The sequence below is a fragment of the Mus pahari genome, chromosome 5 (genome assembly GCF_900095145.1).
Source record: "Mus pahari chromosome 5, PAHARI_EIJ_v1.1, whole genome shotgun sequence".
Classification (NCBI taxonomy): Eukaryota; Metazoa; Chordata; class Mammalia; order Rodentia; family Muridae; genus Mus; species Mus pahari.
The window spans coordinates 52,981,223-53,006,807 of record NC_034594.1 but is presented as its reverse complement, the minus strand read 5'-3'; the positions used below and the strand labels follow the sequence as shown (position 1 = coordinate 53,006,807).

Below are 25,585 nucleotides of genomic sequence, written 5' to 3'. Positions count from 1 at the left end.
CACCATGTGGTTGCTGGGATTTGAACTCTGGACCTTCGGAAGAGCAGTCAGGTGCTGTTACCCACTGAGCCATCTCACCAGCCCCAGATTACTATTATAAACAGGAATTGTCACACTGTGGCTCACAGGTACAATTGGACATTTTCATCTGGCACAGGACTAAAACCAGTAATGGCGGCATAAAGCCCTCGAAGGCAGGGTAGGGGCTGCTGGACAGCCAGAGCTTCATTCTCAAAACAGTCCTTTTTCTTTCTTGATGTTTTGTTGCTTCCATCGAGGCAGGGCAGAGAAGGCAGCTGGAGTCATGCCCAAGGCCTTAGTGAAGTCTTCAGTGGACAGGTACTCCTAGGAGAGAGCCAGAGGGCAAAGGTCACTGTCTTCCCCTGGGTTTGCACAAGATGAATCATATAGATGTGGTATATGATCAAACAAAAGAGGAGCAGAAGCCAACACTGTCAGGAGTCAGGGAAGGGGAGGAAGAGGAAGTTTGACATGAATAAATGTCCGTGTAGTCAGTCAGGCCACATTAGGCTTGAAGTCAAATCTCAGATCTTGGCTTGTTTAAGGAACTTGTTATTTCCAGGCTCCTCCTACTCTTGGGAAGTAAGAGTTTAGGTGGTCCTGGGACTCCTGCACCTCCTGTTACTACCTCCCAGTTGCTAAGATCACGGGCATGTTCCTCTTAGCACAGTTTTTATGCTGCACAGTTCAAACCCAAGCTATATTCTTAGCCCAAAATGGGAGCTGTTTCTAAAACAGGCTATCATTGGCTTGCCCAGAACTCATTTTGTAGACCAGGCTAGCCTTAAACTCCTAGAGATGAATTTGCTTCTGCCTTCTGAGTACTTGAGATTAAAGATGTACACCACCACACAGCTCAGGGATGTTTCTTTTTGTTGATTTTTTGATTGTTGGGGGTTTTGGGGGGGGTTGTTTTGGTTTTTTTGTTTGTTTGTTTTTTGGTTTTTTTGTGTGTTTTTTTGGCCTCCAGGAGTACTTCGTACACATGGTACACATATATTCAAGCAAAATACCCATACACATAAAAATAATAAAAAGATTTAAAAGGCTGGGGAAAATGGCTTGGTGGCACACTGCTGTAACTCAGAACTTGGAAGATATAGGTAGGAGAGCTCAGTGTTCCAGCACCTAGCTGCCTACTATGTGCAAAGCCTAGTTTAAGTCAGGCTGTTCTGAAGTGGAGTTGCCCCAGGGGACATTTCTCTGCTCCTAGAGCTGCTACACTGAGCAGCTTTTTGTTGTTGTTGTTGTTGTTGTTGTTGTTTTTCGAGACAGGGTTTCTCTGTGTAGCCCTGGCTGTCCTGGAACTCACTCTGTAGACCAGGCTGGCCTCGAATTCAGAAATCCGCCTGCCTCTGCCTCCCAAGTGCTGGGATTAAAGGCGTGCACCACCACGCCCGGCTGGCGAGCAGCTTTTTAGCCAACACTGTTAGATGGGTTTTGAGCTCAGGTGGGTATGACATTTCAGTTCCCTACCCTGTCATTAGACTTGCCTCCCAGGCATGGGCCTTTTTTCCTCAAGTCTCCTGGGAGGGCAGTTTGGAAATGCTGTAAATAAGGATATCAGTGGGTAGGAACTGGGTACCATGTCTGTTACTGGAGCCCTGTATTTGTCACAGTTATAGCTGCTATGACAGACTACACTCTGCACATGGATCCATGGTACCCATACTTCTCCTCACCCCCACTGCCATCCCCTGGGCCCAGTAAGGCTGACTTCTCAACTGTCCAGACTGCTAGACCCTGACACCAGCTAGAAGGCAGAGACTGCCCATCCCAGTGAACCTGTGTCTTTCACGGCCCTGCTCTTGGGCTCTGCAAGCCTGCCAGCTGATTGCCAGCCCTGCCCATGCTCATATCTACCTCCCAGAGGCTGATTCATCAGCACTGCCATTACCCTGCTGCTGCTGCCACCACCACCAAGACCCGCCATTCCACTCTTGTTAATAATAGCTCACCTTTGAGGGAGCCAAAAATGTCTGAAATCTCCCTCTCCCCATTTGGCACTAAACTCAAGCTTTCTCACATTACGCATATAATATCTATGATTTTAAGGAAAATAATGATGAGCCGGGCGTGGTGGCACACGCCTTTGATTCCAGCTCTGGAGGCAGAGGCAGGCGGATTTCTGAATTCGAGGCCAGCCTGGTCTACAGAGTGAGTTCCAGGACAGCCAGGGCTACACAGAGAAACCCTGTCTCGAAAAACAACAACAACAAAATAAACTTAGTAATGCATTTTATAGGCAGAAACAGGAGGATTATTGCAAGTTCAAGGCCAGTGTAGTCTACATAACAAGTTCCAATTCAGCCAGGGCTACAAAGTGAGACCTGATCTCTAACAAAGTTTTAATTTAAGCTTTAATAGATGAGTACCTAGCCGCCACTGCTTCAGCCACGATAGGTCCCTGAAGGCACACCCAGCTTAGCCCGGCTCGCCAGTGCCTGTCCCAGCTCCTGTGCTCACTCGCCGAGCCCCTTCTCCACAGAAAAACTCACTTTGCTCCCTTAACTGGGGTTCCTATAAACCTTCAAAAAGCAATCTCTGACTCAGACAGCTCCTCCTGACACAGGTCCACACACACACTCCCACAACACACACGATGAGCAGTGTGACTGGACTTCTATGCCCTGCTCCTAGGGATATAGGACCCCCATGATGGTGTTTCCCTAGCACTCACTTTCCCCTGTTTCCTGTGCAGGGCAGGGCACAGTCTGAGGTCATTAGGTTTTCTAATAACATGGACCAGACCTTGTCCCCGACTCACCTCCTTCCTGCTGGGGTCCACACCCTCAGGGAGATCCTCTACAGACTTGTTTACCAGCTGCTCCAGGGGGAAGGTGGGCAGGGGCCCAGAACTCAGGCTGGTATTGGCAGTGAAAACATCCACTTTTGGGCTCATAACCTCCTAGGAAAGAAGACAACCATGGGTTACTTGAGCAGCTGTGAGGTGTGGCGACATCCTGTGCTGCTGTACACTGTGATCTAGGGTACCTTCTGCAGGAGGCCCCCTCCTGGTCCTCCCCTTTCCCTCTTGCACACACACACACTCAGTAGAACAAACAGTAGAACGAACACCATCTCCTGGGTTGGACCCAAAAGCTAATACAGTAGCCTAGTGGCCTGCATCTAGCCTAAGTCAGTTGGGAAAAGATGACTGTTTAATCAATAACTAACGTCACCATGGCTTCCCCTGGAATGTGGCATCTAATTTGTCTAGGACATCTGTGACCCTTTCTCTCATGGCTGTTGTAAAACTGTCATCTATAAATTCATCACTCGGCCTCAAACTAGCTTTTCTTTTTAAACACTGCACTGTCCACCCGAAAGGGCAGAGCGCCATAGTGTTTTCAGCTTGTCATTGGAGGGTTACCCTCACCTGCTTGAGAAGTTGCTCTCGGGTTCTGATTGCATTTTTGAAGAGCTAGTAGCCCTGTCTTGTTTCTTCTGTGGGCCCATGTCAAAGAACAGTTTTGAGTTCACAGCCTCCTATCCCAAGCCTACATGTTAAACATCTCTAATAAGTAGCAGAGAGACTGAAGGAGTCACAATCATTCTGCCTAGAGAACTATTCCTCACAATGGCTGTGCTTAGAGACTTCACCATTTTCCCAAGGGCAAGCAGGCCATGGCTTAAGTTCATCAGACCACCTAAGCCTTTCATTCAAATCATGCAGAACCTGGAACTGAGTAGACGGCTCAAAAGATAGATACTTGCTGTGTGAGCATTAGGCCTGAAGTTTAGATCCCCGTCACACACAAACTAGGCCGAATCCACCTGTAATAGCACACTCCAGAAGCAAAGACAGGATCCCAGAGGCAAGCCAGCCACTAGACCAGCTGAAACGGAAAGCTCTGGATTTGCAAAATACCCTGCCCAATCAGGGAAGACACTCCACAGCAGCCTCTGACCTCCCCACACGAGAGAGCACACACAATGAAAACACAAAACCATGCATGCTCCTAAGAGCCAACTCAAATGGAGCTCTGACATCTGCTAACTTTGTTTCTGGATTTGATTTGATTTGTTTGTTTGTTTGTTTGTTTGTTTTGAATCTTGGTGTTTCTACCTAGTCCTCCTGCCTCTGCCTCCTCAGTTCTGCAATTATAATTACACACCACTATACCAAAAAAAAAAAATCTGCATTTTTAATATGCTGCCTCATGGGTGCTAAAAAAACGGGAAATCTGTTTCACTATGAAATGGAGTCAGCCAGGCAGTGGTGGCACATGCCTTTAATCCCAGCACTTGGGAGGCAGAGGCAGGCAGATCTCTGAGTTTGAGACCAGCCTGGTCTACAGAGTGAGTTCCAGGACAGCCAGGGCTGAACAGAGAAACCCTGTCTTGAAAAATAAAATAAAAAAATAAAATAGAAAGAAAGAAAGAAAGAAAGAAAGAAAGAAAGAAAGAAAGAAAGAAAGAAAGAAAGAAAGAAAGAAAGAAAAGAAAGAAATGGCATTGTATGCTACACAGCAAGGACTTCTACAAGAAAAGGGAGGAGACTGGGGTGAGGTATAAGATGCAGATGTCTTCTAACATGTCAGCTCCCACAGATAGGACCACCTTCAGGCAATTCAGAGCCAACCATGCCACAGTACTTACATCAGCAATCTGGCTCCAGTCCCCAGAGTTTCCCAGCTCTGCCTTAAGGTCATCATAGGATTTGGTGTTCTACAAAAAAAGTACATAACAGATCAGACCCCATCTCAGCAGAGGAGATAAATGGCTGTTTTCTTTCAAGAGTAGGAAAAAAAAAAAAAAACTGATCTGGGACCAGTGCGGAAGTGGGCAGGGGGTGGCGCAGGGTGAGCAGAGCAGGTGAGCAAGGTGATCCTAATGATGATGGAGGTCAGATGGAGAGAGAAAGGCCAAAGCAGCCCACATCAGAAAAAGGCAGGGCAAGCTGATTGTCCTCGCTCAGCTGGATAGGCAATAGCGATGAGTATGTGCTTCCCTGACCCCTTGTGAGGCCTGTGCAAATAGCCATGGGCATTACTGACATACTGCCTACCTGAATGGACTCTGGGGAACTTGGAGGATTGGGTACACTTAAGGGGAGCCCCAGCAGAGGACAGGGAAGGGAGAGAGTTTTAGGAGCCTCCTCTGTATACAGCCCCAGAGCTTAACACCCAGAGTGACACATCAGAGCTCCCTGCGTGGGATGGATGAGTTGGAGGAGGAAGCAGAGGTGATGGGGCAGCACACATCTGGACTGCTAAGCACTGGAGTGACTGTGAGGCTTGGTGGATAAGGGGTGCTCGCCTCCCACACATGAGGACAGGGGTTCAGATCCCCAGCTCTCACAGAAAGCCCAATAGGTATAGCAGCTTATAGTGTGTAACCTTAGCCTCTTAGGAAGTGGAAACAGGGGACCCTACCCCAAGGGCAAGCTGACTAGCTAGACTAAATGAACCTATGAGCTCTGGGTTTGGAGGGAAACCCTCCCTCAGGAGTCAAAATCGAGAATGATCAAAACAGACACCAGGATATGAACCTTGAGCCTCCTGGTGCATGCATACAGACATGCACATGTGATAGGCACAAAACTACACACACACACACACACACACACACACACACACACTCAACACAGGGAGGGGTGGAGGAAGGTTTGCTTAATCCATCCTGACGAAACAGCCAATCAACAAGAGAACAAGAGTCAAGAGTAAAGAAAAGGGGATGGGGAGCAGCAGATTTAAGGAAATTTAAGTTCTCTGCCCCAAACTCGTCTGCTCTGCCAATTTCAAACATTCAGAGCCACAAGCCTGGGGCAGGGAGCAGGAGGCAGGGAAACAGGCACCCCTGGAGGCCTGATGCACTGTCCCCCAATAAGGAACACATGGATGACCCACTTTGCTTAGGGTTTAGAGCCAGGGAGAGTAGAGTTCGTCTTTCCTTTAGCGTGGCAGCGTGCTGGCACTGAGAACTCTCCAGAGTAGCCTTAAAGAAGTTCCTAAGAAAGGACTGTCCTCGAACACATTTGTCATACACATGCACTGTCATAGATAACACCCGCGGCTGCTGACCACAACTATGCACAGTAAAGAACTGGGTCTTGAATTTTAATTCTGATCAATTTCCTACAGCTTTGCATAGCACAAAAACAGGGCACCAGAATTACCCCCTCGCCTCTGTACATGAGGGCAAAGAGGTGCCAGGGCTTTGTTCATGCTCGGTGAGCGCTGTGCCACTAGACTACACCTCAGCCTTTGGTTTTGGTTGGTTGGTTTAGTTTTGCTATGTGGTTCAGGCTGGCCTCGAACTTGAAACCCTTCTACCTCTTTTTTCTTTTTTTTTAAAGATTTATTTATTAATTATATGTAAGTACACTGTAGCTGTCTTCAGATGCACCAGAAGAGAGTGTCAGATCTCATTATGGATGGTTGTGAGCCACCGTGTAGTTGTAGTTGCTGGGATTTGAACTCAGTACCTTCAGAAGAGCAATCAGTGCTCTCAACTGCTGAGCCATCTCTCCAGCCCCCCTACCTCTGTTTTCAAGTTCTAAGAACACAGGCATGCCTCATCCACTATGCCTGCAAACCTTAGGTATTTTGTTTTATTGGTAGGTTGTTATTAAAACAGAGTCTTATTCCAGGGGTGGTGATATACACCTTTAATCTCAGCACTCTGGAGGCAGAGGTGAGTTCGAGGCCAGCCTGGTCTACAAAGTGAGTTCCAGGACAGCCAGGGCTACACAGAGGAAACCTGTGTCAAAAAACAACAAAGACAGGGTTTCAGCTAACCCAGGCTGCCCCCTAACTTGCTTTGTAGCCAAGGATTGTCCTAAACTTCTTCCCCTGCCTCTACCTCCCCAAAAGCTTATACCATCACGCCTGGCCACTGTTTTAATTCCCTTCCCTCTCTCTCCCAGGGAGCTTACTGGCCTTACTTTGTTTTTTAGGCACCTAAAACCATTTTACAAAATCCCCAAAGAAAAAGATAAAATAAAATAAAATAAGAAGGCTGGTGGCATCTTTGGGTTGTGCCCTGAAGCTCCCTGGAGGGGGGGTGCTGAGTCTTGAGGACTGGCTGGACTAGCTACTCACACTCCACTTGAAGGGATCCCAAGCCAGGAACCAGCCTGTGAAGGTGGGGGGCTCATGTCCCTGCTTCACCACGATGATAGGGGTCTCAGGGTCTCGGTTTCCGGGGTGGGTCTTGAGGTATTCTTGTACGGTTGTAGCCGCAGCCTTTTTCTCTTCCTCATTGGCATGTTTGCCTATCCAGAAGAAGACCTGTGGAGAGCCCCACAGCCCCTCAGTCCTTTCCTGCATGGTGATCAGCTCCGGCAGTCTCCATGCCTTCTGGCTCTGCCTTGGCTCATCCCTGATGCCCGGCTAGGAAGACCCGTCGCTGCTCAGCTAATGACCTTGAGCAAGGCCTATTTTGACCTTGACTTTACATCTGGGAAATGAGGCTGGTCACACGCTGCTCCTTAGACAGCTAGTGAACATGTGGCACTCCTCTGCCACAGAGCACAGGATGCCTGGAAATGTTCCTGCTTCTGTGATAAATAAGTTGTGGGGTGTCCTTCTATTCCTCCCTCCTCCCTCACAAAGAAGAAGAATGTCCTATGCCCCTCCAAGACCTTGGCAATTCCCTACCCTAAAGCTACTGTGATCTCTTAATGGTAGGAAGCCAAGGTGGGGAAGGGTAGACCCCAGACCTCGTTTCCTACCTGGTCCCAGACATCCAATAGGAACACATCCTCCTCCTCCAGATCATCCTGACTGAAGTCAAAGATCTCTGTGGCCAGGAAGCGCCCGGTCTGGTTGGAGCACTCAAAGAGCCGAGGAGTGATGACTTGGTTTTCCTCCTGCAGCCTGTAGGATGGGCAAAAGGAGCGTGGGGTGGAGACTTGAGAAACACAAGCACTGAAGACTCTCAGGTCTCTCACACGGGATGGGGACAGGGAGGCAGGGAAGGAGATACTGGGACAGTACCTCTTGGTGTTGGCGTAGGGTGCCTTCCCGCCCAGAGCCATCCAGAAGTTGGCTGGCTCCTGCCCCTCTACCACCACTTGTTTCTCTGTCCGAGAGATGATATCAGCAACCATCTTGGCCATCTCCCGCTCATCCCCGCTGCAGCCCTGGGAAACGGAGGTCGGTCATGCTAGGAAGAGCATCCTTGGTACCACCCACCCCCCTCACCCTTTGGCTACATTCAGCTGGACCTCCTGGGTCTGAGATGGTCCTTCCGGATCAGGACTCCAGGCACACCATGAGGGACAGTTCTTACTTTCTTCCATCCTTAACAGTCTAAAGACTAGCAGAGATGACAAGGGGAATGAGCTCCCCCCACCCCCAACAGAGTAAAAAAGGGACAAGGGACACAAGGCAGGGAGAAAGTAGAGACAGGGGAGTACCTGCTGATGGATAGCTCATATGAAAGGAGCAGGACAGGCTGATTCTAACACAGTCCGAGAGAATCAGAGAGGCACAGAAAGACCAGAGCTATGCAAGGAGAGTCTTAGGCTACCACAGTGGACCTGTGAGTGGAACCTGGTGACCCAGAAGTCTCCTATCTTTGCCCTGATCCATTCTGTGACTGAGAGGTTCCTAGGACCCACTGGAGATGGGAGGCCTGTGGCCCCTTGCACACCTTCCCACACCACAGGTAGCAGCAAGATGGAGTCTTGAGTATGAAGACATCATTGGAGTTGAGGGATGTGGCCCGGGCTGTAACCTCAAAAGCCTTGGTGTTATCGGCACTGGTCCCTCGGACCTGAAACAGCCTCGTAGAGGGCTCGGGCTCCAAGTTGTTCTTTCGGGACGTGCCTCCCTGCGGGCATAAGGGGAAGGCGGGAAGACAGGGACAAGCATGAAGGGGACACAATGATGTGAAGAACATCCAGAGGGGAAAAGGGCTGAAGACAGCTTGGATCTTGGCTTTCTGCTGCTCAAGGTTTTCAGTGGCTTTCCACTGCTTTGCTGTGAAGTCCAGGGACTCTGCTGGCCCTTAAAGGCCCATGAAGTTCAAAATGAAGACACCAACTATCTTCGTGTTCTCTTTCTCTTTCCTCCTCTAAACCCTCAGGAAAGCTGTGCCCCTACACTGTAAGCCCCCATTTTACCTCCAGAGAGCTAGTTCCCCCCCCCCCGCCCCAAATGTCTAGAGGTCCTCTGAATTCCTTCCCACCAGGAGTCCTCTGCCAGCTCCCTGCCTGAACTCAACTTCCATCCCTGGCGTTTAACTGCACAGTGCTCCAAGCCAGGAAGTCGCCACTTAAGCAGAGCCATATGACCATCCCTTCCCAACGAGGGATCGCCTATCCTGTCTCGCTTCACTTCCTGAGTTGCAAAAGACTATGTGTTTAGAAGGTTTGCCACAAAGAGATCGCTGCTTTGAACAGCTGCGTGAGATGTCTGGTTCATTTCACTGGAAAGGTGCAGCAAAGCTAGCGCCTCAAAACCCTCCTTTTTCATGGAGCAGAGACCAAGGAGAGTAAATAGCATTTGTACACATTGAAGGTTCCTTCCCTATAACTCTACAGCAAACATGCTGGTCTCTGTTATACATGACGAGAGACCTCTCCTATGAGGAACAGGCTTGGCCCCAGCCTCATGCCCACCATACAACCCCTTCCCCATCTCCCAGATGCCATCTCTCAGTGCAGCAGCTGCACCTGATAAACCACCATGCGCCCCTTGAAGATAGACATGAGGTGAGGCGGCTCCTTGCCCATCGTGACCCGGATCTGCACTGGCTCATCGTTATACTTCTGGTCCAGCATGACAGCTTGATACGCCGAGGCTGCAATTTCATCCTGGCTGGCCTGGCTGCCCTGGGAATGAGCAAGAAGGGGTCCTGAATTTGACCCTATCCCTCTGCCTCCAAAATACTCCACCCCAATTTTAAAAATGTATTATAATTGTTTAAGAATGTGTATGTGTGCATTTACATGTATGGGCGTGAGCCAGGCAGTAGCACAAGCCTTTAATCCCAGCCCTCAGGAGACAAAGGCAGGCAGATTTCTGTGAGTTTGAGGCCAGCCTGGTCTACAGAGAGAGACTACATGCACAAGCCATGGTGCAAGTTTAGAGGTCAAAGACTTTCTGCAGCCATGGTCTCCTCAACCACATGGGTTCCAGGGATGGAACTCACATCAGACTTGGCAGCAAGTGATTTTACCCGCTGAGCCATCTCGCCAGCCCCCACCCATTTTTAAAAATGTTTTCCTTTAGAGATGGAGTCAGTAAGTGTATCCCTGCGTGTCCTGGCCCTTGCTACATAGCATAGAATTCACAGAGATCAACCTGCCTCTGCCTCCCAAGTGCTTCCATTAAAAGCATGTGTCCCTCTACACTAGGCCTTGCCCAATTGTTATCATTTTTTTAGACTGGGTTTTACATATCATAGGTTGGCCTGGAATATTTCTATATAGCCTAGGATGACCTTGAACTTCTGATCCTCCTTATTCCACCTCCTGAGTGCTGGGATTAGAGGCATTTGCTACCGCACCAGGTTAGATGCAAGGCTGAGGACTGAACCTAAGGCTTTGTGTATGTTAGGCAAACACTCCACAGCTGAGCTACATCTCAGCCATCCCCAAATCTGGCATGGCTGGTCCCATAATACACCTTTCCCTTCAAGCCTATATTGAACACATCTAAAATCTAACCCCAATAGACTGTGATTTGGAACCTAGCCCCAATTCTAATCCTTTCCCAACCCAGTCCTGGCTTAATTCAAATGCAATATATTATTCTGTTCCCTCCTCAGAAAAATACCACACAACTCACTGCCTGCACCCACACATCTGACAAAGAGTCCCCACATAGAACAGGTGACAGGAATTAGAAAAGAGACTCAGAACCAAAAGGAAAGAGCTGTGAATGGGGACATCCAAAAGGGACAATCTCAGAGCTAAAGCCAACCCAAGATGGGAAAAGCTGGGATATTCAACCCATGGGTGAAGACAGGAGGGGGGAGAGCTGAGCAGATGTGCTGCAGGTGGGATGGAGAGCTGAGCAGATGTGCTGCAGGTGGGATGGAGAGCTGAGCAGATGTGCTGCAGGTGGGANGAGCAGATGTGCTGCAGGTGGGATGGAGAGCGGAGCAGATGTGCTGCAGGTGGGATGGAGAGCTGAGCAGATGTGCTGCAGGTGGGTTACAGAGAACTGAGCAGATGTGCTGGAGGTGGGATGGAGACCTAAGCAGATTGCTGCAGGTGGGATGTGGAGAGCTGAGCAGATGTGCTGCAGGTGAGATGCAGAGAACTGAGTAGATTGCTGCAGGTGGGATGGAGACCTGAGCAGATGTGCTGCAAGTGGAATGGAGACCTGAGCAGATGTGCTGCAGGTGGGGTGAGCAGGACCTTACCTGCCAGATATACAACAAGTAGTGTTGCTTCTCGCCTATGAGATAGGTGTAGAGCAGCAAGTAGCAGTCGCCACCATAGAAATGTCCCAGCCACTTGGACTCCACAGGCACCAGCTCCAAGTCCTCGATGCGCCACACCTGGGACCAGAATCAGCCCTGTGTGAGGTCCTGCCTGGGTTCCACCACCCCCTTCCCACCAACCTGTCCTCCCCGTCCCTCACTCACCTGTACTTCCCCACTCCCATCATCCACCATTTTCTGCTGGGCAGCCACCTGAGGCTGTACGTGCATGGTCAGAGCATCAAACTTCACCTGCTCCACCTTAGCTGAAGAGATGAGGACACCAACTGTCACTAGCTGGTGACCCACATCCTCACTACAGTCCTGAGAGCTGGCTGGTGTTTGTAGACCCACATGATAGACGAAGAGACTAAAGCCAGCGAGGTTCAGCTGTCTATCTAACGTCACACACACAGAGTAGTATGTGTCACAGCTCCACGCCCCTAAGACCTCATCAGTGGCTCCCAGGCCACTGAGGACAACTGAGGGTCAAGAGCAGTGCTTTATTTAGTCCAGCTCCCTGGGGCATTCAGACTTCAAGCCCAGCCTTGCCTCCCAGCTTGACAGGAATCCTGTGGTGATGGAGGCTCCACACTATCCTTTCATTTGAATCCCTCCCTCGGCGTCCAGCACACCTCTTGCCCTCAGCAAATATAGTCTGCTGAGGTTTTCGGTTTCCAGGAAGGTTCAACTCCATTCCACATGAAAGATAAGTCATTTTTAGCTCCCCTTTTCTTTGTGATAACTGGAGCTTTTTTTTTTTTTTTTTTGGTCTGCTGGGCTCTCTGTACCCACCAGGGAGCTGAGAGCCAGGGTAAGATGTGTATGAAGGAGGGGAATTGGGAAAGGAAGGAGGGAGGGGTGGGTTCTCACCCACAGAGCCCACAGTGTGGGTTTTGCCAAGGCCCGAGGTCCGGTTGGGCACTGTCCACTTCTGGAAGAGTTGTTGGAAGAGGGCGGACTCAGCCCCATCATTCTGCACCTCAACCTGCGTGCTCGGTGGGTACTGCTTGGCTTTGATGAAGTTCTGGGGAAAGAAGGGGGTCACTGGAGACTACTGCCTCCTGTCCCTAGATCTGCATAGCCCAAGCCTGGTCCAGACCCCTCCCAGGTCCACCTAGCCTCAATCCTGAACACGCCCAGCTCCAAGCCCAAAGCAAACCCCAAACAACCATAGTAACCCTCTTCAATCGAGGTCAAACCTGATTGTGTCTCTAATTCTAACCTCAACCTTGAACCCTGACCCTGCTACCAACAAATCTGACCCCTACCTAAACTATACCGCAATTCGATTCTAATGCCCATTCCAACCCAACACTGACTCCAGACCTGAGGCCTGGCACCCAGCCTACTCAGTCATTTTGGAGGAAGACGAGCCATTCCCTTAAACAAAGCTCTTGCTGGGGCAGTGACACCCAATATCCTGAAGAGACCTAGGTTTGTCTAATTGTCAGCTCACTCACGTGTCAAGAGCCAGGAAGCTGGCAGCCCCCAGCAACTGTGTCCATTTGTCCCTAGCCCTGACCTCCCAGGATAGATAGTCCTTAGACTCTGCCTGGTGTTATGGCCTGGTCTGAATCCCTTTCTTTCTTTCTTCCTTCCTTCCTTCATCCCTCCCTTCTTTTTTTTTTTTTTTTTTTTTTTTTTTTAATGTTTATATGAGTACACCGTTGCTGTCTTCAGACACACCAGAAGAGGACATTAGATCCCATTACAAATGGTTGTGAGCCACCATGTGGTTGCTGGGAGTTGAACTCAGGACCTCTAGAAGTGCAGTCAATGCTTTTACCCACTGAGCCATCTCTGCAGCCCCCTGAGTCCCTCTCTGCTGCTGCTAGATCAGCTGTTCTCAACCTGAGGGTCACAACCCTGTTGGGGTCATATATCAGATATCCCGCATATTTGATATTTATGATTCATGACAGTAACAAAATTATAGTTATGAAGTAGCAATGAAAATAATGTTATGGCTGGGGGTCAGCACAACATGAACTGTACGAAGGGCAGCAGCTAATATTAGGAAGGTGGAGAACCGCTGTGTTTGACCCTTCCCTTACCAAGGCCTGGCTCATAGCTCCGCTCCTTTCCTGGGCGTTGGCATTTTTTCCCTTCCACACAAAGATCTTCTGGCCTCCCTGGTCCAGGATGTAACAGTCCTGGAGCCAATAGAATAAAGAAAAAAAAATTAGCCTGTGGGGCTGGGGTGGAGGTGGAACTAGGCTGTGCCAGTTTCTCCCACTTCCAGATCCTCTCACCTCATGGTTGAGCAGGTCTTGTGTGAGTGGCCGAGTAGCAACTTCTCTAACCACCAGTTTTCCTTCCGAGTCAGACACACTGCAGAACAGAGGAAGGCATGGATAGGGATAGGAGGTGCTGCTGGCAGAGCACCTTAACCCAGGAAGGCCCCAACACCCAGGAAGGCCCCAAGCCAGAACTCACTGGTACAGCTTGAGTGCAGCCTTAGCGGCCGGCTCCACCACTGAGTCAGAGATAGCAGCCTTCAGTTCTTTGCGTGGGCCCAGCACTTGGTTCATAATTGCCATCAGCTGTGGGGAGTCCCCTTCCTTCTCCCCATCCACCACACCTATGTAGGTACGTCCACCCCGTTCCTGGTCTCGGATCTCTTTGGCCAAGGTCATGCCCTGCAGAGAGGCCACAGATGCCATGAAGGCTGGCAGGGTAGTAGTGTTCACCACCCCGAACTCTGCTGGGCAAACTCCACCCCATTCTGCAGATCTACAAGGGGTGGAGACAAGGCTTTTCAGGTGTGTGAGACAACGGTTGGAAGCTATGAGGAGGTAGATCTCCTCTTCGGTGGGGTTTGGGGGCAGAGGGGTGTTTGCGATGGTCTTGCTGGGCCTGTAGTTTTGACATTGTTGGGAATTTATGGCTTCCCTTCGTGGTTCTGTACAAGAGCTGAACCTCAAAGATCATAGTACTCTACCTAGTCTGCCCAAGGTACACACATGCTCACGGTGCACATGCGAATTCACATGAACATACCTGTATATGAATACTCAGGCACACACACAGTTCGGTTCCATGAAAGCTCACACAGGCATGTATCTGCACACATAGTCCCCACGAGTGACAGCTTTCATGTGTACTCACACTGTGGTTCACTTTTTGAGCCCAAGACCCCTCCCTTCGTGAGCCCTCTGGAGTCCCTGGGCCCTTGTGGACAGCAACAGCTGTGGCCTTCTGTCTCTAGCCTTGTTCGTACTGGGCCTCTGCTGTTCCCTTCTATTCTCAAGCACAAGGCTCTGCACCCTCACCCCATACATAGTGAAGCCGGGATTCCACCTGGTGCCCTTCGCAGCCCATTTCCACACAGAAATCAGATAAGCTTCATTAGCTGGGTGTACCCAGAAGAAGACCTAACTCCTTTTCACAACCTGCTGGGCACACATCCTGCCCATGAGACCTGCTACCTGCTCAGCATCCTCCTACTGAGCCATACCAGCCACCTTTCTGCCCCAGGGCCTTTACCTCACCTCCATCTGATCCCCAAAGCCTCCCTGTATGCCTAGTACCGAACTTCTCCAGTAGTCAGTCCTCTGATTCTTCCTTTCCCTTATGGCTTTTTCACCACACAGCCAGCTTCTGGGTAGAGCCAGGGCAAAGCTCTGCCCACCTCATCCATGCCTGGATACCCAAGGCTGAGAATGGGGCCTGCCATACTACGGAGACATATTCTACCGTAAGGGTTAGTCACAAGTACACATAAGCAGTATGCCTCTTCATGTACACGGAGACGTAGATCTACTTCCACACACCGTCCTGTCCCCAGAAGTGCCAGAGAGAAGCCTGTGGGGTGGGGGTAGTTGCGGGGCTGGGGCGTTGAGGGTGACTAGGGCAGGTGACCCAGGGACCAGTGAAGCCGATGAGGCATGTTGAATTGCAGAAGTGAGGTGCTCTGTCAGGGTTACCCGAAGTCTCTCCATGCGGTTGCTCTCTGGCCCGTTCCACTGGATAATAAACTTCCCAAGGTCCAGCAGGAAGACATCCCCTCTGTTGAAACTCTTCCAGGACATTTCCACCTAGAGGGTACAGGGAAGTTCAGAGCCTCCACATCAGCCTCATCTCCAGCCACTTTTCCTTCCTTCTGCCCCCTCAGGCTCAGTTCTTTGCCCGCGTCCCAGCCCTGCCTACTCACCTCTCCAGCCAGCACATTCCTCTTGCCCTTGACGTGCAACAGTCGCTGGACATCACAGGAGTTTGTTTCTACGTGCTTCATGCCGGAAGCCACTCCCCCTTTCCGGATCCTGGGAAAGAAAAGAAAGCCGACTTAAAGGCACTGGGTGGGAGAGGTGTGCCAAGGTCCTGAGCTTCCTGGGGCCCTCTGAGGACTGGGACAGCCACCTGCCAGTTAGCCTGAGTGGGCAAAGGAAAATAGTTAGGGTCCAAACATCAAGCTTACAGTCACCATCAGTGTCCTACAAGGACTTGGCTGGCGGGTAGCGTGCTGTTGCACCCTGCATCGTATGTCTTTCTGTCCCTTGTCCTAGCTCCCGTCCCTGCAGAGTGGTCTGCCAAGATAATCATGGCAATTTGCAGAGGAGAAAATGGGCATAATGCCAGGCCCTGGCAACAAGGCGCTGAGGCAGAAGAAGGGAGAGATGCCACTCAACTGCCAGAGAGTAACTGCGGACTGTAACCGCGGTCAGAAGAGAACACCGCAGACGGGGGAGTTAGGGATATTGGGGATTGGAGAGATTCCACCCTACAAGGTAAATGAAACTGCGAGCTGGGCGTGGTGGCGCACACCTTTAATCCCGGCACTCAGGAGGCAGAGGCAGGCGGATTTCTGAGTTCGAGGCCAGACTGATCTAGAGTTCCAGGACAGCCAAGGCTACACAGAGAAACTCTGTCTTGAAAAACCAAAAAAGAGAAAGAAAGAAAGAAAGAAAGAAAGAAAGAAAGAAAGAAAGAAAGAAAGAGAAAGAAAGAAAGAAACTGCGGTGGAGGAGCAGGGGTTTCCATGAGGAGAGCCAGCTTCAGACTTTTCTAGAAAAAGTAGGTGTTTGCACTGTGAAAGGCCTGATTAGAGAGAGAAGAGGGAGCGGCCACTAGCCAGTTAGCCTGAGTGGGCGTGGCTTGCTTTAATAGCCTGAGGACCTCAGGTCCTGAGCGGTGCCTGTAGACAGGAGCTAAGGTACAGAATTCACCCTCTATAGTCACCGGTAAGTCCAGCCAAAGTAGACTCAGAGCAGCAATAAGAGTGAGGGGTGGAAAGGTGGAGAAAAATCAACAAAAGCCACATGCGCTCCCCAGAGCCCCCATAGCATCAGACTTCCTTCTGAAAGTCTGGCCAGCTCACCTCCCACCGACCAGAGTCTCTCCCACTTCAAGCTTTGTCCCTGTCTCTTCAGCCCAGCCCCCAGCCCCAGTCCCCAGTCCCAGTTGCCCCCCGCCCTACACAAGGCCTTTCTTGAAGTAGCTCCGGAAAGTCTCGCTCTCGTTGCCTTGAACCTCGCGGTGCTGGACAGCCCGGCCCTTCAGGTAGTCATCCATCTGCGTGGTGTAGATGGCAGCTGCCCCCTGCTCATCCTGGGACGAGTCCTGGCCAATCCAGTAGTGGATATCATAGGAGAGGGTGCTGCTGGTCTTGTGGATCTGAGGGTGGGAGACATCTGTGTGGTGAGACCTGGGTCCCCGTGGGCCCCTATCCCATTCTACAGGATCTGCCACACACTGGGCAGGATGAGCACATGGAGGGATGCATGTGGATCAGAAGCCAGTAAGGTGACTATATCAGCAAATTTATTGCAATCATCCCTCGATGTCCGTGAGAGATAGGACCCCCCCCCATGCTTGAGTCTCTTCTGTAAAATGGTACGTGATGTTTGTATATAATCTGAAAAATCCTCCCTATGCTTAAAAAAATTATGTGTGTATATATGTATGTGTGTGTTTTCCCATGGATATGCTATGTGTGTTTAAGTGTGGGTATAGGTATGCCCTGGTGTGTGTGTGTGTGTGTGTGTGTGTGTGTGTGTGTGTGTGTGTGTGTGTGTGTGTGTATGTGTGTGTGTGTGTGGAGGTCAGAGGGCAACTTTGGCAAGTTGTTCTCTCTTTCTTCTGTACTTCAGGCTTTGAACCCAGCTTGTCAGGCACTTATACTTGCTGAGGATTCCCTGGATCAAGAACTAACTTTGTTGTTCCTGTTATTTTATTTTATTTTTGATACAGGGCCTCATGTAGCTCACACTGGGCAGGAACACTCTCGGATGCAAGATGGCTTCCCGCTGGAGTTCTTTTTCTCCCTCAGCGGGGCTGGGGTTACAGGCTGGTATGCTGATGCACCCACTCGTAGGGCTAGGGGTGGAACTCAAGGACCCCTGGATTCAAGATCAGCACTCTACCATTCGAGTGACATCCCAGAGCTCTCTTAGACTTTACATCATCTCTAGATGATTCCTCATACCTAACAGAAGACAGGTACTGTCAGAATAGGTGCTATACGACAGGAAAAAACCTATATAACCATTCACTACAGATTCAATTATTTAATTTTGTGTATATTTATGTATTATGTATATATATATATGTATTGTGTGAATATATGTATGTATATATATGTAATATACATACATAATATATATGTGTATATGTGGCACACACATGCACACTGCATACACATTAATAATATTAATAATAATAATAATAATACAAGGCGGACCAACTTAGAAGATTCCCCAAGGCTGAGTGAGTTTGTAGCTTTTGAGCTAGAAAGGACGTTTACAAACATTTCTAAGCCCCGTGGAGCCCCACAGCTGGACACCTGGTCATTCTTGCAAACACTGACTGATGAAGCCAGACCACCTCTCAGCACTGCCCCCGCCTCTAGCTTCCTCCCTAATACCCAGCAGGCTTTGCTTTCTGATCAGCCTCGTCCCGGCCTGACCTACTTACAGCCAGGACTACATAGCAGTCACCATCGAAGAAGCTTCCAAAGGTGTTGGAAGGAACAGGCACCATCTGCATAGCCTGAGGGGACAGAGGAGGGGAGAGAGAGAGAGAGAATGGTCACAGAGGGCAAGATGGCAAACCTGTAGCCCCAGCTACCCAAGAGATGGACGTAACAGGACTGCTGGGGTCTAGCCATTCAAGGCTGCTATGTGCTGTGCTGTTTGGGACCAGTACAGTGGCCTCTCAGGAACAGGACACTATCGGGTTTCCTAAGGAGGAGAAAACTGATTCAGGTCAGAAAGAGGTCACAGGAGCTACGGGGACCACCAGGTGCTGAAGCTGACCAGGGATGTGACCAGGGAGGGATGTGTAGCAAGATGGAGCTGAGAGGACAGGGTCCAGCAAGGTTTGGCTGCAGTTTAGAGATAGAGTCCTTACTGGGCATGGCCCTGGGTTCCATCTACGGCATCACAAAATATCGAAGAAACGAAAGGTAAGGAAAGGGGCAGGGGGAGGAAAAGTGGCAGGAGCTAGAGAGGAGACAGGAGAGGAAGACAGGACTAGCGGGGATAAGGCTGTAGAGGAAGGCTAAGGACTGAGTGGAAAGAGGTGAGGGAGAAGCAAAGGGAGGAGCATGGGTGGAGCATAGGGAGGAGCATGGGTGGAAGATAGGGCGGAGCATGGGGGCATGGGTGGAGCATAGGGGGTATGGGTGGAGCATGGGTGGAGCATAGGGGGTATGGGTGGAGCGTGGGTGGAGCATAGGGGCGAGCATCAGCAACTCCCTGCAGAGTATAGGGCAGAGCCTGAGGAGTCAGATGCCAGGATACCTGCACCTTCCCGAGTCCCAGGACTCCCTGCCAGACAGGACTCACCTCGATCCTCCATATCTGTATCCCTGGAGTGGTGATGTTGAGAGAGCCTTTGACTTGGGCATTCAGTTTAGTCATGGTGGACGAGCCTAGAGGAGAAGGCATGTGAGAGCAGTGGCCGTCGAGCCAGGCTTGAGGCCCAGAGGAAGAATGGAAGCTGGCTTCCTATGGGGGTCTTGACCGCTATAGTCCAACCTCTACCCTGCCCACCCAGCTTTGATGATGATCCTCTCTTAGTCAAATGTCTACATTGGCTCCCTTAGTGTCTGTTACACAGCCCAGCACTTTAAACATAGCCCTCTCTCCATGTTTTTGAAACAAGGTCATGCTATATATATAGCCCAGGCTATCCTGTGTTCTATCACAGCCAGCTTAATGCTCTTCTTTAGCCTCAACCTCCCCACCGCTCTCTGAGGCAAGATGTCATGTAGCCCAGGCTACACTATTTCAGACTGCCTGATCTTACACAGAGGAAACCAAACCAAACACACACACACAAAAACTCTCCATTGGTAGAATGCCTGCTCTATCCTCAGGATTCAGGTTAAAAAGCTTCCAGCAGTGATGTATGCTTGTAATCCCAGCACTGTGGAGGTGGAGGTCAGCATCTCCCTGGGTCTCCCTGGCTAGCCACCCTGGATGACTTGGTGAACTTTAGGCCTGTGCGGTAGTCCTGTCTGGGAAATAAGGGGGAGGTGGCAGCAGGGGCAGGGAGATGGCTCAGTGAGTGAAGGCATTGCGCACTAGGCTGAGGAGCTGAGTTCAATCCCAAGAACCCACAAGGGAAGGCAAAAATTCCAACAAAATACCTGCACACTCAAGCACACTAAATAAACAAATATATTAACAAGATGCGTGGTATCTGAGGAATGGCACATCGGTGTCCCCCATACAGGAACATACATGTGAGCACCTGCAGACACAAACATGCACACACACACAAATTAAAAAAAAAAAGGGGGGGGGGCTGGTGAGATGGCTCAGTGAGTAAGAGCACCTGATTGCTCTTCCACAGGTCCTGAGTTCAAATCCCAGCAACCACATGGTGGCTCACAGCCATCTGTAACAAGATTTGACTCCCTCTTCTGGAGTGTCTGAAGACAGTTACGGTGTACTTACATGTAATAAATAAAATAAATAAAACATTTAAAAAAAAAAAAAAGGGCTGGAGAGATGGCTCAGTGGCTAAGAGCACTGACTGCTCTTCCGAGGGTCCTGAGTTCAAACCCCAGCAACCACATGGTGGCTCACAACCATCCGTAACAAGATCTGACGCCCTCTTCTGGAGTGTCTGAAGACAGCTACAGTGTACTTAAATATAATAAATAAATAAATCTTAAAAAAAAAAAAAACAAAAAACCAGAAAATTATCTTTGAAGTTCATGGCTACTCTGTTCATAGGAGTGTCAAAAGTGGAACCACAGCCTCACAGCCTGGTGTACAGAGTGAGCTCAGGGTGGCCAAGATTACAAAGATTACACAGAAAGACCTTGTCTCAAGTAAAAAAAAAAAAGGTGTGGGGATGGGGGTCGGACCACAGTTTCCATCAGTAAATGAAACAGAAAGTGGTGTACCCACACAAAGGAACACTATTAAGCCATAAGACGATAAGACAGAGTCTAGCAGTGACACATGCCCCAACACAACCTGCGCTAAGATAAAGGGGCCAGTCATAAAAGAATACACGGAACGCATCCCATTTACATGAACTGTTCAGACAGGCAAATCTGTAGGCGCAGAGTGTGTGGTTACTGGGTCTGGGGACAGGGAACAGGGCACTGGTGAGCACAGAGTTGCCCACTGGAATGACCAGGAAATGCTGCAACTGGAGAGAGCTACATAGCGCTGTGAATATGACAATGCCACAGAGTCACCTGAACAAAATGGGGACTGGGGCTGCAGCTCTGTGGCAGAGAGCTTGCTTAGCATGCACAAGGCCCTGAGTCCCACCCTGAGCTCCTAAATAAAATAGAATAAAATAAAATAAAATAAAATAAAATAAAATAAAATAAAATAAAATGTCTGGGTGTTGGTAAACTCAACACTAGGGTTGAAGGGCTGACCCAGAAATAGGAGCATTCAAGGTCAAAGCAGCCTGGGTTATACGATGATAGATGGTTGGATGGATAGACAGACAGACAGATAGATAATGCATCGTGTGAGCACTTTACTATTATAATACAAAAGAAAGCATGTCTCTCCCTCACCCGCCCCACTAATATCCTCTAATCTTTGTGATTATTGCCCAGAATATTGTTTGTTTGTTTGTTTGTCTGGGATAGGGTTTCCCTGTGTAGCCCCAGGTATGCTGGAACTCTGGAGACCAAACTGGCCTCCAACTCAGGAATCTGCCTCCCCCTCCCCCCAGAGTGCTGGGATTAAAGGCATTCACCACCATGCCCAGCTATTGCCCAGATGTTCCTACAAGGGCAGGGACCATTTCTGCCTGCTCAGTACTAAATCCTGAGCATTAAATTGGGTGTGGTGTTGAACACCTGTAATCCTACCACTCAGGTGGAGGCTGGAAGAGCAGGAGTTAAAGGTCATCCGTGGCAACATAGCAAGCTTGAGGCCAGCTTGGACTACATAAGATGCTTTCTAATAATAATTAGGTGTCAGCAAAATGGCTCGGTGGGTAAAGACACTTGCCACCAGCCCGATAATTTGAGTTCGATCCCCGGAACCCACACGGTGGAAAGAGAAAACAACACCCAAAACTTTTCTCTGATTGCCACATGTGTGCTGTGGTATGCACATGCCCACATACATGCACAGTCAGTCAATGTAGTTTCTAAAAAAATCAATTAAATCTCCTGAATTTAGTACAATACCTGTACTCTGTTAGATAATGAATGAGTGAAGGAAAAAAGAAAGAAGTAAGGAGAAAAGGAAGGTTTGGATGGGTGGATGGATGGATGGGTGGGTGGATGGGTGGATGGGTAGGTGGGAGGATGGGTGGATGGATGGGTGGGTGGGTGGATGGATGGGTGGGTGGGTGGATGGATGGATGGATGAATGGATGGGTGGGTGGATGGGTGGATGGATGGATGGAAGGATGGGTGGGTAGATGAATAGATATGTGACAGGCAGAGAGAAGCTGCCACCACTGCTAACCAGCCTCCATCTACTGGGCTGGAAGAAGTCTCCCCATCCCAAGCTTTCCCTAGCTTTGCCTCTTTCTGTTTGAACCTGTAGCTGTGTTTATTCCAGCTGCTGATCAGAGTCACCTGGGAGCTTTTCAAAAAGCTCCTGCTGCTCAGAACCTGCATCCCCAGGGGTTCTGATTTAATTAGACCAGAATGGGGCTTAGGGCTTGGATACTTTATTTCCACCAGAGCTGAGACCTGAGTCCTTTGAAAACTGGCCAAGAATCCTGGCATGAGACACAGGGAAACACTTGTACCTGGTGGTGCTCAACCCTAGCCACTAGGATGGAGGTCACCCATTCTCCACGTGCCTACTCCAAGCTAAGTAGGACTCAGTCACCCTCTGTACCTGCTCCTTGGCCTAGTGACTAATAAGTGCAAGGTCAGGTATCCCACACTGACAGCCCCATCTCTCCAGCTAATCTCTCCTTGCACTTTGATTTTGAGTCATGTCTTGGATAATAAATGGCTTGGCCTTTACCTCTTATAAACTCCCTCTTCTGAGCCCCACAGGGTGGCTTATCTTGTGATGTTCTGCCCACTCTGATCAGCCTGCCCCTTGGTGATTCAGGCCACCAATCCATCTTGGGCAGCTTGCTTTGTTTGCAGAAGCCTGACTCTCTCCAAGATCCCTGTTTGCACGGGCGCCAATATCAGATATTCTTTAGCATGAAGAGTCCCCCAAGACACACACACACACACACACACACACACACACCCTCCTGGTTCAGCAAAACCAATTTGGGTACAAAAGATAGTATTTTCTGTTTCATTCTGGCCATCTTTGTTACTGTTACCCTTTCTCTAAGCTCTCTTCTGCACTCTCTGGGTGAGGAATGTGGGCCATATGCTGGTGAGTTAGGAGCAGAGGTCTACCAGATGGACTGTCCTGGAGCTAACTGACAGCAAAGTAAACTAATGTTAGACACAGGGGTGCTTACTGGCCAACAGGGAGGGGACAAAGGCTTGCTGCCTCTCTCTGAAGGAAAGTAAGATTCTTAAACAGAAAGGGGCCCAGCCTCCGTAGGGCCAAGTGGGGATGGCTGGTTCTGAGAGATAACTGGTCCAACTGCTTCTGCTCCTAGCCATGTTGGTCAGTGCAGACACCTCTCCTTCACCCTAGAAGGACCTCCTCGGCTCTCCAGTCTCCCCTAAACTTCAGGGAGGGTTGGAGGGCTCTCATTCTTTAACTTGCCAGCAAGGACCCTGGGCTGGATGTGTCCCTCAACTTGAACTCATTGGCTCACCCCGGTTCTCAACCTTCTGCAGCCCTATGCCTGGGGGACACTTGTCACCCAGAGAACCAAATGTACAGAATCTTGGACACCTCCCCCTCCTGTCCTTCTGTCCCAGCTGTCTGTCCACCAACGTTCTTCTGCCTTCTAGAACAGTAGTCTGACTGCTGCCCGGACGCCCAGGCTGCTTCTGCCTTGACTTTTCCCCTTCTTTCCTATTCTTTCAGACTCAGTTGGGACACTTCCTCCAGGAAGCCTTCCCAGAATTTTTTGGGCTGGCACGGAGTACTATCTCAGGGTCCCACTGTGTCCCAGACTGAAACCTTTCTCATCTCTGACCACACAGTGATGAAAAGGCCTATCTATAAGTCTGAAGTCGCCGACTCCACCGCCCAGACAGACAGACAGACAGACAGACACAGCCTAGAGAGATGAGAGGTCTGGGTTTTGTTTTGTTTTATTTGTGTTTGTTTGTTTGGTTGATTTTTTTCAAGACAGGGTCTCTCTGTGTAGCCCTGGCTGTCCTGGAACTCACTCTGAAGACCAGGCTGGTCTCGAACTCAGAAATCCGCCTGCCTCTGCCTCCCGAGTGCTGGGATTAAAGGCGTGCGCCACCACTGCCTGGCTTCTTTTCTTTTTTCTTTTTAAAGACAAAGTCTCACTCTATAGCTCAGGCTGGCCTCAAACATATAGCAATCCTCCTGCTCCAGCCTCCCAAGTGCTCAGATTGTACACACTACACACATGAACCATCACTCACGCTTGTAGCTACCAGCTCACAGCCCACAGTAGGCATACAACCAGCACTCATACTGACACTGTGAACTAGGGGACGGACAGAGGACCTGTGGGCCTTAGAGAGGTTTAGGTTCTTCTTCTCTCCAGCCGCCTGTCCTTCCATATCTACTGTCCTGCTGCTCTTGGGGTACAACTTTAGGGAATCCTGGGTGCCGCCATGGGCTTTAGTTCCAGCTTTTAACTGGACAGGAATGTGGTAACACCATGGGCTAGGACATTCCCTATCCAAAGGATATCCTCCTGCCAACCAAGACCTGGAAGCCCCCAGAGGCAGATTCTCCCAACCTCCAGTGACGGGGGATTCCCGAGCAGATAGCCTTGGTCAGCGAGTCCCAACCTTGTGGGCAGGCTTGGCTTTCACTGCCAGCTCTGATATAAAATAGACCATGGTGACTGGAAAATGGAGGGGCCATTTCTAGGAAAGGGGTCATGTCCAGGCCTAATAGGGCCTAAGACCCTGCTTCCGCCTCTCCCCTCTCTCCTGGTGGCTGCAGCTTACATCCCAGGATACGTGGGCCACTTCTCAGGAGTGTCAGGGGAATGGTGACACAAAGAAAGAAAGCATTTCAGATGTGCAAGACATGAACACAGAAATGAGCAGCCGGAGAGAAATAATAAATATAGGCACGGAGACCAAGACATCCCAGCTTTCTCAGGACTGTCCTGATTTTAATCGTAGAAATCGGAGTCCCAGGAGCCACCTTGGTCCCAGGGAATCTGCACAGATGACACGAAGGTGACTTACAGGGAAGGGGTCTGTGAACTTCCTTCATTAAAGGCCCAAGACAGCCTGCTGACTTCTTGCTTCTTTCAGAACACCTTACCTAACCCCTAAACTTACACTAAAGTGCTACAGACAGCACAGGCTGCCAGGGAGAAGCAAGGACCCTGTCCCCTCCAACCACCTGTGGTCACCATGTGTCCCCACCCAATTGCCTTACCTGTCTGGAAGAGGCAGCCACCACCTGGGAGATCTTAGGAAGTTGTGGCAAGCTGGCTGCAGGAGAACGAACGACCTTTGTCCTCACTCCCCCCACCCCCCAGGAACTTCCTTCACCATATAAGGGAAGATAGGGCCCCAGAGAGAATGGATGAGGGGGTGGGGAAGTAGGTGCCCAGGTCCCTGGGAGCCTAGAGCCCAACAACAGCCTGACAGCCTGAGCTGCCGTGTGCCCCGCCCTTGGCTCTGCAGTTTCAGGGATGGGGTGTACTTCCGGCT

General features: G+C 50.0%; 1 protein-coding gene across 1 annotated transcript; it reads right to left on the bottom strand.

Moving 5' to 3' along the window:
- Positions 1-18: 18 nt before the first annotated feature.
- Positions 19-25,360, bottom strand: Vil1 (villin 1). Its single transcript, XM_021198130.2, has 20 exons — positions 25,308-25,360; positions 19,191-19,276; positions 18,319-18,393; positions 16,823-17,019; positions 15,560-15,668; positions 15,333-15,443; positions 13,843-14,045; positions 13,659-13,737; positions 13,461-13,559; positions 12,277-12,430; positions 11,569-11,669; positions 11,344-11,481; positions 9,647-9,805; positions 8,623-8,802; positions 7,965-8,110; positions 7,700-7,844; positions 7,068-7,256; positions 4,624-4,692; positions 2,789-2,929; positions 19-345 (listed from the first exon to the last, which is right to left on the bottom strand). Exons 2-20 carry the CDS (start codon positions 19,263-19,265, stop codon positions 232-234), a joined length of 2,484 nt encoding a protein of 827 aa, XP_021053789.1. The 5' UTR covers positions 19,266-19,276; positions 25,308-25,360; the 3' UTR covers positions 19-231.
- Between the last annotated feature and the right edge of the window lie 225 nt (positions 25,361-25,585).